The 11,845-nt window shown below is 46.2% G+C and overlaps 1 protein-coding gene across 1 annotated transcript in view; it reads right to left on the reverse strand.

Annotated features, from left to right (window-relative positions):
- TCF20 (transcription factor 20 (AR1)) overlaps positions 1 to 6,911 on the reverse strand; it is a 44,398-nt gene extending 37,487 nt beyond the window's left edge. Inside the window, 2 exon segments of the mRNA XM_010190005.1 lie at positions 1,274 to 6,192; positions 6,195 to 6,911. Of these exon segments, the coding sequence (XP_010188307.1) occupies positions 1,274 to 6,192; positions 6,195 to 6,879 (5,604 nt within the window). The 5' untranslated portion in view covers positions 6,880 to 6,911.
- Positions 6,912 to 11,845: the final 4,934 nt, after the last annotated feature.

Consider the following 11,845-nt stretch of genomic DNA (forward strand, 5'->3'; position numbering starts at 1 on the left):
AAAACCAAATGAAATTAACTGACTTTGTTTAATGAGAGCCCAGAAACAAGAATGCAGGCCAAATCAAGTTAGGGCAAAGCAGCATGTAATTACTGTCAAAGAACAGTGAGTGAAAATGCAGAACGAGCCAGGAATCAAACCTGAAGAGAAAAGCTCATGGGGAGGAAGAGAGCCTGCCATATGTAACAATACAGAGCAGAGATAAGATCCAAACTGGATCTCAACACTGTTCAGTAAAGGAAGAATCAGAAGGCAACAGGAAAAAGAAGTCTGATGTCTCTTCCATGGGAAAGCACAAGGCAAAACGTAACCTTAAATAAAGGGATGCAGCACACAGATGATGGCAGAGAAAGCCCTGTAAGTATGGCTTAAAGCCATCAGCTTGTGTCAGAAAATGAAGAGTAGCGAGTGTCCCCATCCATAACCAGGTGGCTGGGAATAAAGTTCTCCCTTTGTCCCTGCTTTAATTTTATGTATTTCTTCTGACTGTATACCTGCACTTTGGAGAAAGTCAATTACCAGTATGATCTGTGGTACAATTCCTATTGAACTCATCAATACTAAACCTGACCACGTTTCACTTAAAGCTTACAGACCTATGTGCAATTCTACACTACCCCCTTTATTTTTTAAGGACTGCAAATTCTCCTACAGTCACGTAGTTTGTGCTGCAGCCACATAACAACTGAGGCTGGAAGGGACCTCTGCTGAAAGCAGAGCCAGCTTTGAAGCCAGATCCAGCTCCAGAGGTAAAGCAAGTACTTAGGGCCTTGCCCAGCCACATTTGTGCATCTCCAGGAACAGGTATTCCACAGCTTCTGTCCTTCCCCCTCCCTCAATGCAATGTTTGATCACTCTCGCTGTGAAATTTTTTGCCTAATATTGAATTGCAATTTTCTCTGTTGCAATTTGTGTCTGCTGCCACTTGTCCTTTCACTGTATGACTCCAAGGAGAGTCCTAGAGAATATTAAATATCTAATAGCATAGAGTAAGGAGGAAAAAAAAAGGTCACTGAGTAATAAGAAAGCTTTTGGACATCCAGAACTTTTAGTAGGTAATAAGCATCCAGCTTTTTGATGCCCAAGAAATCTGTCTAATCACATGTGGGTGAGATCTAAGCAAGGCCACCAAGAGGACATCACTACAGATTTATTTAAGATGAAAGATGATAGCTTAAGACGTGAGAGAACAAGAAGGAGAAGCGGGATTTCAAATGGTACACATATTGCAAATAAAACCAAATGATTTTGTATAGCAAGGTCAGGTACTCACCATCTCTCTCGCAATCTCCACAGCTTCCTGCAGCCCATAGAGCCTGCCACAGACCAGGTAGATCCCATTGGCCCAGAGAATACAACCCTCATGGACCCAAAATTCATTGCTGTCAAGAGGTAGTTCAGGAATTTGTAACTCCAGCTCAGTGCCACCTTCTGAAGTGGGCATAGAGGGTTTTGAGTCCAAAGGAGTCTTTTCACCACCACTGCCACCCTCAGTGGTTGCTTTTTTACAAGAAGCTCCCCTTGAAAGTGACCGAGAGGCTCCACCACAGTCCTCAGAGCGGTGCCGCCTCTTAAAGCGGGGATGAGCAGCGAGGCTTCTTTGTTCCTTCTGCTGTTGCTGTTCCTCCTCCTCCTCCGTATCTGTCTTGGAACCATTAGAAGCACTTTTGTGCCGTACCTTAACCTTGCTCTGCATTTCCGTGGCCCTCTTTGGAGGCGGGTTCTTGGGCAAGGTGGCTGCGTAATCCTGGGGGTAGAAAGGACCGAAGAGGTCGCCCATGTTACGGTAGCTGGCCCATTTGCCACACAGGCAGCAAACGAGATGCCCCAAGACAGAGGACTCTGTTACGACAGGGCCCTGCAGCATGAAAGTTGAGGTGGGCAGCACTTTGCTCTCCGCGTTGCTAGGAGGAGGTGTTGAAGACCTCTGTCCTTTACGACCCCTCACCAATTTGTTCTGCTCCTCTTCCTCTGCGTTAATGATTGTGCACACAGCGCCTAATTCACACTTGTTTACTACATGAATATAAGGGAAAAAGGACTTATTCTTGGAGTCAGTTTTATCTACAGACTGGGTAGCGTATTTCAGCTTGATCTCTGGTTCTTGAGGCTCCACAATCGGAGCAGCCCGCCTGGGCTTCCGCTTCCGTGGCTGCGCCGCCGGTTTTCGCCTCTCCCTCCTCTGCCTCTTCGGCTTTGGCTCACCACCACCGACCCCTTCCGAAGACTGGGAAGGCGCCGGTGGGGGTGGCGGAGGCGGTGGCAGTTGTTGCTGTTGCTGCTGCTGCTGCTGTTGTTGCTGCTGCTGCTGCTTCTTCTGCTTGTTCACGCTCCCAATTGGCCTCCCCTTTTTCTTCCCAGAGGGAAAATATCCCTTTGGAGGGAAACCATCTGGCTTGGGTGAAATGTTTGTCACGTCTCCGTCTTTCTCCTCAGACTTTGGATTTAGTTCAGAAGTAAACACACTGGAAGGGGAAATTGTTTTTGAGTCAGAAAAGGCCAGAGTTCCAGCTCCGCTTACAGATCCATCAGACCTCCCCTGGCCACCTGACTTCTGAGAAGGTGGTGGTGCTGCACCAGATCCTGCTCCCTCTTTACCAATGCTGGCAGTTTCAGGAGCCTCTTTCTTTGTTTTATCGTCCTCACTGCTTTGCCACTCTTCTGAAGCCCTTGGAAGAGTTATTTCACCAGTTGTATCCTGGCTCACTGGCCCCACTTGATCCGACAACATCTCTCCTTTTCTCTTCTCAGCATCTGGTCCGTGTCCAGTCACAGTCCCTCCTTCAGGTCCACTCTTAAGGGACAGGATGTCGTCAAGAGTGACAGCATCTGCACCAGTTTCAGTACTGTTGGTAGAAACACTTCTCCTAATGTTGGGAGATGTAATTTTTTGAACAATAGCTTCCAGTTTTAAACCTCGCCCCTTTCTTGGGGGCAATATTTTGGTCTTAGCCGGGCTTGTGAGGGAAACAGCAGGGCAATTCCTGCTATCAGGACTTGGCAGGTCCTTGAAGGAATCTCCCTTTGCGACTGACTTGCCAACATCTTGGCTTTGAGATGAATGGGCGTAGGAGTTGTACGTTTTATCCAATCCTTCTTTTGCCGAAGCCATCAGTCGCCCTTTATCATCGCTGCCACTGTTCTTCATGTCCTGCGGCTGTCTTTTGGTAGGGATAGGCGAGATGAAAGAGCGGACTCTCCTCCTCATAATTAATGGATTTTGAGGAGACTGGTCTTCGTGGCCAGGGAGCCTGAGCATGGCATTGCTAGGCTTGGGCAAATCTGCAGATTCCTCTCGTCGATACCCATCGCTTTCTTGAGGGCAAAATCTTTTTTGGTTGGCTGCTCCAAGAGGGCCACTGCTTTTGGCAGGAGAAGTTTGCCGAGAGAGGTCCCAGCCAGATTCATGATGCTGCAGCTTCTGGTTACCATGCTTCAGTTCGGTGCATTTGCTCTGAGAACTGTCACTCCCCATAACGCAGCGCCCAGGTTCCTGGCTTCCAGTATCATGGTAAGAGCCTTGAAGGTACATCATTCCATCCTTGTCATTTTTTAATGGACTCCTTACTCTTTCCAGAAACTGCTGTTGTCTGGGGCTCTTTCTTGCTCCTTCCTGCCTGTGCTGAGCTGCAGCGATCACACCCTGAGCAGTGCTGCTTGCCCATTCTTTGTATTCCTCTTGCTGTTGCTGGTAGATCTGTCTCTTGTAATGATACTGGGAATTTAAACTCTGGTTAGGGTCACCGAAAGCATGAGGCCTAGCGTTTGTGTGATATGCCGAAGCCAAAGACGGGCCTTCTGAATTCTGAGGGTAAACAGAATGCAAGGAACCCCTGTTAACTCTTTCAGATAGTGTCATGTGCGGGTTCATGTGATGCAGATCTGCCCCTGGGCCTCTGCTTCTGCCTGGTGACATTTTCAGCTTATCAGCGAGGTCCTGAAATTGAGAAGGTGATTTACCCCTGCTGCTTCCAGTTCTGCCAGGTCCTCGTCTCATTGGTGCTGATCTGCTGTCCTGCTGGGGAATGTAGTCTGGAGTGGCATCAGAGATTGCAGCTCCAGGGCTAGCGTTGCCTCGGAAAGATTCATGCTTGATGCCACCAGGATGACAATGGTCTCCTGTTTTTTTATTATTGAGACTAGCTGAGCCCTTTGCCTGTTCAAAGTCTTCTTCTTTTATTTGCCCACTGTGAGCTTTCATCTTTGTTTCCATGGATACCAAACCACCAGGGAGTATTACTGACTGGCTCAAGCCAGGGGCAAGGCGTTCACTCCTTCCACCTCTGGCCTCAGGACCCATGTGCCCCATTGGGTGAGGGCCAGGATCCCTGACAAGTTGCCTTAATGGAGATATGTCACAGATCACTGACCTCCTCTCTGAGAGCCCTCCCCCTTCATGGGCAGAAGCCTGAGACTCCACATCAAACTTTCTAGCAAGAGGGTAATCAGCCAGATTGATCTGCTTCATGTCAGGGGCTGCGCTGCTAGACTTCCTATCCCAGGGACCCCAGTGAGGGCCTTCGAGGAGAGACCCCATGCTTTTATTTAAGAGGCCTCTATTGGTCAATTCATTGGTTTGACTAATTAAGATGTTGGGCCTCATGGCTCCCTCCAAACTCCCAGCCATCCCAGAATGCTCCTGTGCATTCCTAGAATACCTTCTGTCTGGGTGATGGTGGTAACCCTGCAAGACCTCTTGCAGGAGGCTAGGAAACTTCTCATTCCGGCCTTTGCGCTCACTGTGCCCCTGAAAATCTCCTTTTTCTTGACCAGAAGGATACTGTGGAAACCCACCAATACTTCTCTGTAAACCAGCTGCTATATTATCCTTGTAACTGTACCTTAAACTGCCAGGAGATTTGGAAGGTTCTGTTCTTGCAGGAAAATTTGGCCCAACAGCTGCATGACCAGGCTGGCTGTTCCCCTCTCCATTATGATTAGTGTTATCTCCACTCTTGCTCCCTTTACTTCCCCCTTGAGTTTCTGGCTGTGTCCCTGCATGCCCAGCTTCTTTCGCTCCACTAGCACTAGCTGGTGCCTGTGTGGCTGTGGAAGCATCATCTTGTGCAGCTTTATCTTGTCCACCTGACTTTTCCACTCTTCCTGTCATGGCTTCCCGGGAGACAATCACCCCAACTGCCTTTTCATTCACTTTTGGGGCATTTTCCACAGCCACAACAGCTTCCTTCCCATCAGGGGAAGCTGCATCTTCCCTAGCTGCGGGGCTGCTGCTGAGTTTTGATGGCTCATTCTGAGCGCTTTGTGCTGGTGAGGAGCTGGATCTCTCTAAATTCCCCCCTTTGTAAGTGGTGTCTGAGCTGGTGCTCTGTCCACTCAGCTGTCTCACCCTTTCCCCATGATCCTCTGAACTACTGGAACAGCCACCATCAAGGGACTCTGCCAGGGGAGACTTGAGTTGCTCCTCTGCCTGGGAGGAGCCTTCTGAGTTGGTGCAGCTGTCAGCCTTCTTTGAAGATGACGACCTTTTGGAACTTTTTTTCTGAGGTGCCAATGCATCTGAGAGCAACATGTGCTGGACTGTGTTAGGCAGATTGGCCACTTGAGAACTTAGAGCACTCAGACTGCTCAGCCCTGGATCTGTCAGCCTTTTTTCTTGCAGTCCTTCCAGCCCGAATCCTTTGAATCCCCCTGCATGAGCATTGGGACTTGACATCATAGATGGTGTAGGACTAAGCTGAGGCATCATCTGCAAGATTCGGTTTCTAGAGCCCATGGACATGTTGCCTTGCCCACACTGGAGATTTTCTCCACCTGGCATGAGCGGAGAAGGGGTAGAGCTGCAGCTTGGAGACTGAACCACAGAAGCAGCAGGAGACGGATTAGAGATCGGACTGAAGTTTTGGTGGAACTGCATTGGTGACCTTACAGGAACTTCAGTCTGGCTGTACTGGCCCACTTGACTTTGAAGAGAGAGTTTGGTGGCAGCATTTGAATACTGCATTACGTGCTGAGGTGGGTGCTGTTGCTGTTGCCCCTGCTGTCCGCTCTGGGGCAGCTTAGACTGCTCAAAGCTTTTCATCGGCTGAGTCTGAAAGCTGTAGTTTGACTGGGTCCCGTACGCCTGGGCATTGGAACCTACAGCATGGCTTTCATACTGCGACCCAGAATTCACACTGTAGCTCCCATCGTAATTCTGCCCCGACTGGCCAAAACGCTGCGGGGAAGGGAAGACGACGAAGGTGGCTGATAGTGTTGGCTGAACTGACCCACTCGTAGCTGGTACCCAGAAGCAGAGGAAGGCAGGGTGGATGGACGCTGCATGGGCTGCAAGTGTGAAGTGCCAGAAGCAGACTGGCTGGAAGCCTGGGGTAAAGGCTGATGAGACTGGTAGATCTGCTGCCTCAGCTGCTGCACCTGCTGCTGCTGGCTGGAAGCCTGCTGCTGATATTGGGCACTCCCTGGAGAAAAAGGACCAGTATAATCCTGTTGATAGTGGGATACACCCCCAAGAGTCGAATGCTGTGTTTGAAACTGGCCCACATGTCCCTCACTCCCATACTGACTCCCAAAGCTACTCCCCTGGGGCGGCCCATAGCTCTGTACTGGTCCAGAAGGCCTGCGCTGAGGTGGCTGCTGCCCTCCTGACGCCACTGGATCTTTGTTGGCAGCCATATAGTAAAATTCTCCTGCTTCTTTTCTGAAACCTTGGTAGCTCTGATGGCCAGAGCTCTCACCAGGCATTGCTGTAGAGGCTCCTGCTGCTCCACGACGTCCACTGCCAGCGCCTCCTCCGAAGCTCTGGAACATCTGGGCCTGCTGGCGAGGGCTGAACTCTTCCAGTCGGGATGAGCCGTGCACTTCCTGCGGGTAGCTCTGCTGGTTTCCGTGGTAACTACTTTGCTCCCGAAAGGACTGCATGCTGTTCAGCAGCAGAGTGGCAGCTCGAAAGCCCTCCTAAAGAGAGAAAAAGAGAAAAAAGGTATAGCATCCGCATCTCCCAGTCACATCAATACCACTGCTCCACTTCACTGGTTTAATAGTAATTAAAATTTACTATGTGTCTCCTGTTTTCTAGTACATCAACGTGTATCCCCTCTCCTTGTAACTTTCCAGCCTTCTAGGCAGTGCAAATCAAAGGAATCACTTACTTCCAAAAAAAACCAAAAGTAGCCTACTGCCAGTTAGAATGCATTTTCAGCATTAATATTTCCCCACAGTCATTTACTGAGTCTGTTTATGTGCCCCTGAAGAAACAAACTTCCAACAATATTTTGCAAAGCGAAGGATAACAATCCTCACCCTCCAGCTATTCTCTATGGCTAATACCAGGAGTAAACAAGTACTCTGCTACCATGTTTAAGGATGGAACAACAAGAACCCTGCAACACTTGCAAACCACACTTGGATCCACTGTGGGTATGACAATGAGAGCCCACATTTCACTCTAGAAAACATCTCTATTAGAAAACACTCAAGATACAACTGATCAAAGCTCAAACCAAGATACTCCAGTGAAAAGGACCTACGGGAACCTGTGAAAGAACTGGCACCAGCACGCTCTAAGACATCCGCTCCGTACTCTCTTCCTGACTACTCCAGTGACACTTTTAGCTGAAAACCATCACAGCAAGACAACACATGGTGGTTTTTTTTCCTCCGTCTGCTTTGTTTTAAAAGATAGAAAATCAGAACAAGTCCACTCTATACGAGTACAACATGAGTCTCCAACTTCATCCCTTAGGACTTTTATATTACCTAGAATGAAACTTGACCAAAAACATTTGTCAGCCAGAATCTCTCTTTTGGAATACCACGTGTGATCAACTACATTTACATAACCAACTCCTAAGTAAATGCATTTCAGAAAGGCTCTCCTATATACTTCAGTCTATTATTCAGTGTGTGGAATCGTGATTCATCCTCAAAGACTGGACCACAGCTGCAAAATTGTCTGGGTACCCTGGCTGGTCCCTCTGTAAAAGGCTGACGCATCAATAGACGCATTAAGAAATATATGGTAATGAACAGGCACATGCATATACACTGCCTTCTTTTTTTAAATACAAAATAAATCAAATCGATAAACAGATGACAAAAGCATTTCATTTCTGAAACACCTTGTGGTTTTCTCTTCCTGAAAACAAACTGAATAAAGCCACCTGGAGAGACTCCTTCCTTTAAGCAAATGTTAAGACAATGCTCACACTTTTCCAGGAAACAGAAAACCCTGACTCCGGAGACTTCCTGGAAGATCTGCCTGCATTCTGCTTTCTCACTTAGCCATGTTTTGTGCTTGCCACATTCAGCTGAACCCACTCAGAATTAAAGCCTGGTTTTGCACTTAAAAGTTTTGTTCAAGTAGAAGATCACCCAGGAAAGTAGGCATACAAATGAGGAAATGCAGGCGATGTCTGGCATCATGCTCTTTTCCCATCTGCCTCTCAAGATTTCATTTTTTTTTCCCTTAAATTAATATGTATGTTATATACAGAAGGCTCTGACTCTACCATTAGGGTCTTTCAGAAAGGCTCCCTGGTTATATCTGGGTCTCTACCATCCATTTGTACATGTAGGCTACAGAACAGACAAAAACCCCCCATCCCACCGCGTGTCTCCAAAACCCCTCCCTGCTAACTCAAAGGCATCTTTGTGTCACAGCCTTGGTTCATGCAACTTGATGTCCACAAGAGCATTACCGAAACATTCACTAAAATCAGAAGGGAACTCTCAACTTGTTAATACTTCCAACTTCGTTTCTCCCCTTCTAAAAAGTCAACTTCACTGCTGTTTGAATCTTACACCCTAATGTTTTAAGTGTCATATTCTAACAGAGGTCTGCTGTTCTGCTAAACTTCTACTTTTTTGGGATTTTAAGGACTACATGCATCACATGAACAACACTTCTATGAATGCCATACTGTGCCGATCTGTCCAATTTGGGCTTCTTATGGCTAAACCTCTTCCTTTTCCGAATTATTCCTTCTGAGATTTCATCAGTTTGAAGCTCGTGCCCTCAAACTTGGGATACCTAACACAAGCTGCTTTCTCTCTTTTTGTGTGACTTGCTGTTAAGATGAAAAATGAGACAAAAAATAAAAGCAGGAAAGAAACCATACACAGAAACAGAAGGAAATTATCAAACTAATGGTAAGAGAGCATCTACTGTAACAGGCAGATGTCAGAAAGCAGCTTCTCCAGATAAGCTGTCTGGGGCTTTGCAATCAGCACCACTCATGTGGTGGAGACTGTGCACGCCCTGGCAGTCGCCAGTCACCTGCTCCGCGTCCTCCTCTTGTGACAGCAACATCTCCATCCGTGTCATCGGCTCAGCCTCTCACACAATCTCATACCATCTTTTAAACACGACTACAACAAAGCTTACTTGGCATCATCTGAACGTGGTCTCAGGAACCCTCTTCGGCATGACATCACATAAAAACTTTCATCACTGACGATATTAATTCTTCTATCACAATACTGACAAAGGCTTGAAAACTGCTTACATACATTAACAGTGTTAGGAAACATTCTTAAGACTTCCTCACTATCAAAAAATCATCCTTTTAATTACTTAACGAAACAGAAATGGTACAGATGCTGTAAAATACCTTTTAGAACAGAGGGTCAGTAAAGGTCAACCTGAGGCACAGATTCCTGTCCTCCATGACCTCATGCAAGTTATTTAGTCCAGAAGATTCACACACAAACTCAAAACAAGGAGAGCACATTTTTCTCCTTCAATTTGTTATTTTTTAACATTAGATTTTACTCGGACAAATAAATAAAAAGTTCTCATCAGAAGAAATGAAATTGCTGGTGTTCTCACGTCTCCTACAGAACTTGCTTTGAATATCTCACAAGGAGCCCAAGTAGCACAGCCAGTACAAGAGCAGCCAGAAAAAGGCATTTCATTAATAACAAGAGTAAGAAGAGATAGGAGGTGCTTTAATCCATTACATCATTGGTAACTTAGGACAGTACCACATTTCCTGTCATTAATATACTATAAATACAGGACTATTACAATTACTATTGCAATAATCTTTCTTAATAACAACAGTGCTGTGAAGTGCTAAGATCTAAGTGCCACATTCTCAGCAAAATCACTGACAGTAATTCCATAGGCAAGCCTTGTAATAAAAACACATTCAGACAGATGAGGCCTTCAAAGTCTAGGTCCACAGAAAAATACCTAAAATTATTTGATTAAGTTTTCCTGGAAGCCTTTAAAGGAAACCGTTTCAGCTGGCCCATACTCTTCCACATAGAGGAACTCAAGAGAAGGATACACCAGCTGCTGACTACAGACTACACACAGTCATATGAGACTCTGTAAAGGTGGGACACATCCACAATCCCACCTCAAGCAGAAGGGGCAAAGTCCCACCTCCAAAAAAGTGCTCCACTAACAGCCACAAATTACACACTTCTACAGCATTTTCCAACACACACAACAAAACCATCCAAAGCCTTCCCCGTTTATCCGAAGGAAAGGTAAGATCCTGGCACAGTTTTTACTACTCCGGAGTCACACCTACACTCTCACTGTGTGTGCATCCAGCTTCACCAAGAAAGCTTCATGATTCTCCTTAAGTATTTCTAGCCCCATAGCTGCAGAGCCATCCAAGCATACCCCATCCGGAGATCACAGACTACGTTCACTGGGCCAAGCAGCTGCACTCTGCTCCCACACTTCTGTTTCTTCCCCAATAGCCCAGTAAACAAAATTTGCCTTCAGCCCAGTAGGAACAAAGGAAGAGTACTATAGGCTTGTATGGCTGATAAAGAAACAGCCCCACATATGATACCACTGCACCTAAGTCATGAATAGAGAGAAGCACTAGGTCCTCTTACCCATCTCTCACTTATTTGTGAAACACCTGAAGTTATTTCAGGCAGTCTTTCAAGCTACCTTCTCCATCCAAACTTCTTTTTAAGCATATCTACAATGCAGATTTTGTTTCTTGTTTAATTGTCCAAAACAACCTTGTAGAACAACTTTGTTAACATAGGAGGTCCAGAAAATATGGAGCTACTGTGATCGGATCCTACTGTGAGCAAAATTATTATATGGCAGACAACAGCACATAAGCGTCTTTCGACGGTCCCTGCATGTGTATGAGTCTGTCCCCTCCACTGCTGATTAACAGGGTTCACCAGCCCTCCCACGCCAAGATTACTGCGTGAAATGATCTTCTGTGACATGCTGTGCTAGGGTTTTTAAATCAATATCAATCTTTAAAACTTTTTCATCTCAGTTATCAAAGACCGGGCAAATACAGCAGTGCAGCACTACAGTCAGCCAGCTCAAAATGAGCAAGCTAAACAGCAAAATACTGTGGGGATATGCTTAATGCTTAGTGATATGCCTATAAAGGAGCAAACAAAACCAGCATCACTTAATTCTGTAGGAGGTAAGTGAGGTCTTTCTGCTTCGTTAAATCTTCTTTAGATTTGGGTTGACTACTGCGATCCATCTGTGCAGAGAAGTCTCAGGCAGCAGTCAAATGCAATATATTTTCAGTGATCTGTCAAAGACCTCTCACTTCCTAGCATGCTTATCATGAAAGAAAATGTAGACACGGGCAGGTGACAAACCGTAAAACAGTGTTGTCCATAGCTCAAAAATGTACACCAACAACTAGGTTGATTAGTCTTTGGGTTTTTTATAGAGTGTCCAGGCCTGATTAAAATACTTATTTGCTAAATACTGTACAAATAAGAGAGTTAACCATACATGTCCATAGCCATTTCTAGTCACAACCCATAGAAAACAAAAATTACAATTTGTGTCCTTCCTCACTGCATCTTCTTAAAGTTGCAGAGTACACCCACAACCAAAAACTGTCACCAAGCCAGAACTTGGAGTATGAGCAACTCGGTG

Source organism: Mesitornis unicolor, unplaced genomic scaffold (genome assembly GCF_000695765.1).
Source record: "Mesitornis unicolor isolate BGI_N332 unplaced genomic scaffold, ASM69576v1 scaffold13678, whole genome shotgun sequence".
Classification (NCBI taxonomy): domain Eukaryota; kingdom Metazoa; phylum Chordata; class Aves; order Mesitornithiformes; family Mesitornithidae; genus Mesitornis; species Mesitornis unicolor.